The sequence below is a fragment of the Morone saxatilis genome, unplaced genomic scaffold, assembly GCF_004916995.1.
Source record: "Morone saxatilis isolate NCDOM2014 unplaced genomic scaffold, NCSU_SB_2.0 Contig19, whole genome shotgun sequence".
In the NCBI taxonomy this organism is placed as follows: domain Eukaryota; kingdom Metazoa; phylum Chordata; class Actinopteri; family Moronidae; genus Morone; species Morone saxatilis.
This window is the reverse complement of record NW_023339751.1, coordinates 19,363,365-19,364,762: the sequence shown is the minus strand read 5'-3', so window position 1 is coordinate 19,364,762 and position 1,398 is coordinate 19,363,365. Positions and strand designations below refer to the sequence as shown.

The following is a 1,398-nucleotide window of genomic DNA, read 5'->3' as shown; positions in this document are numbered from 1 at the left end:
CATCTGCCTGTGCCTGCCTCTCATCTGATAATTCCTCTCTCTTCCTGTCTTTCTCTCTTCCTAGAAATTCTCTCTCTCTCTCACACTGTCGCATGGAAGGGTTTCGGGTTGCTGGTTGTAAGCCAGGGAAATGTTTGGTGTGTGAATCACAGTTCCCTCTCGCTTGAGCTGAGGTTTCAGTTCCGGTGTGAAAACACTAGTGGGAACATGGCCGTCAGCTGGGTACGGCAACATGTCATACTCCCCGTGTGAACCTCGGCCAAAGTGAGCCCAAAATAACATTTGTTTTGAATCTGTGAGCTAGAGCTAGTTTGCAGTATAAATCAGACATTACTGACATTAGTTCCGAGTCTCAAGGTTTCTTAAGTTTCATTCCTCGACATCACAACCTACGTGGCCCAAGTCTGTGTTTTCCTCTCCTCATCGTCGAGCGTAAAACAAAATGGAGCCTGACTGAATTTGTGTTTATGTGTGTGTGCCCAAGGTCCAGTATTCTGCTCAGAGGATGAGACTCGACTGGTGAAAACCCTGTTTACTGGTTACAACAAGGTGGTTCGTCCTGTTAACCACTTCAGCGAGGCCGTAGTGGTCACCGTGGGACTGCAGTTAATACAACTTATCAGTGTGGTAAGAGATGGAAAGAGGGGTTACTGGGAAAGGTAACATCAAAAGCTACTGTGTTTTGTTTAAGATCATCTGTGGGTTACCGAACTCGGTATTAAACGGGGGCCCAAAGCTAAATGTACCGCAATGATATAACGATACACTAAACTCAATATTCAATGCAATTCACGATAATGGGTTCAGAATATGACTTTTTCACGATTTAGTTCAACAAAATGAGACTGAATACAATATAACTTGATACAGCTACTGACAGGAGTGGTGTAGATCGTCAAACAAGCCAAGTCAGAAGTAGATAGCGCTGTTTTAGTAGATCTGCTGTTTTAAAAGACAATTTAAATCTTCACACGTTTGTATTGCTATTTAACTGTCATAATGCAAGCAAACAGCCCCACTCATCAGAGAAAAACTTACAGCAACCTCTCAATCACAAACTGTAGTTACTTAAAGCACTACTGAAGCATATGTCACTGTCTTTGGTACTAAAAATTGTCAGACAGTGAAGAAAGGATGTCATTTTATGCACTGGCCAAGTGAAGTGAAATAACAACAAAAGATACAACACTTACAGCACTAAAGAAACAAGGTTGACCTTTATTAATCACATACAGAGAGCAGGTCACCAGTTCTTACACCTTGTGATGGCATGGCCGCCAAAATAATGCAAACAATGCAATTCAGCCAGGAAGTTCAATATACAGACCAAAGCTACTGCTCACTTGAACTCAGCCCCCACACTCTGTCAATGAGCACTAAATGCAACCAGGACACAGT

At 42.6% G+C, this 1,398-nt stretch overlaps 1 protein-coding gene across 1 annotated transcript in view; it reads left to right on the top strand.

Moving 5' to 3' along the window:
- chrna1 (cholinergic receptor, nicotinic, alpha 1 (muscle)) overlaps positions 1-1,398 on the top strand; it is a 12,898-nt gene that overhangs the window by 5,678 nt on the left and 5,822 nt on the right. Inside the window, exon 2 of the mRNA XM_035663726.1 lies at positions 485-627. Coding sequence (XP_035519619.1) covers positions 485-627 — 143 coding nt within the window. The remainder of the gene's footprint in view (positions 1-484; positions 628-1,398) is intronic.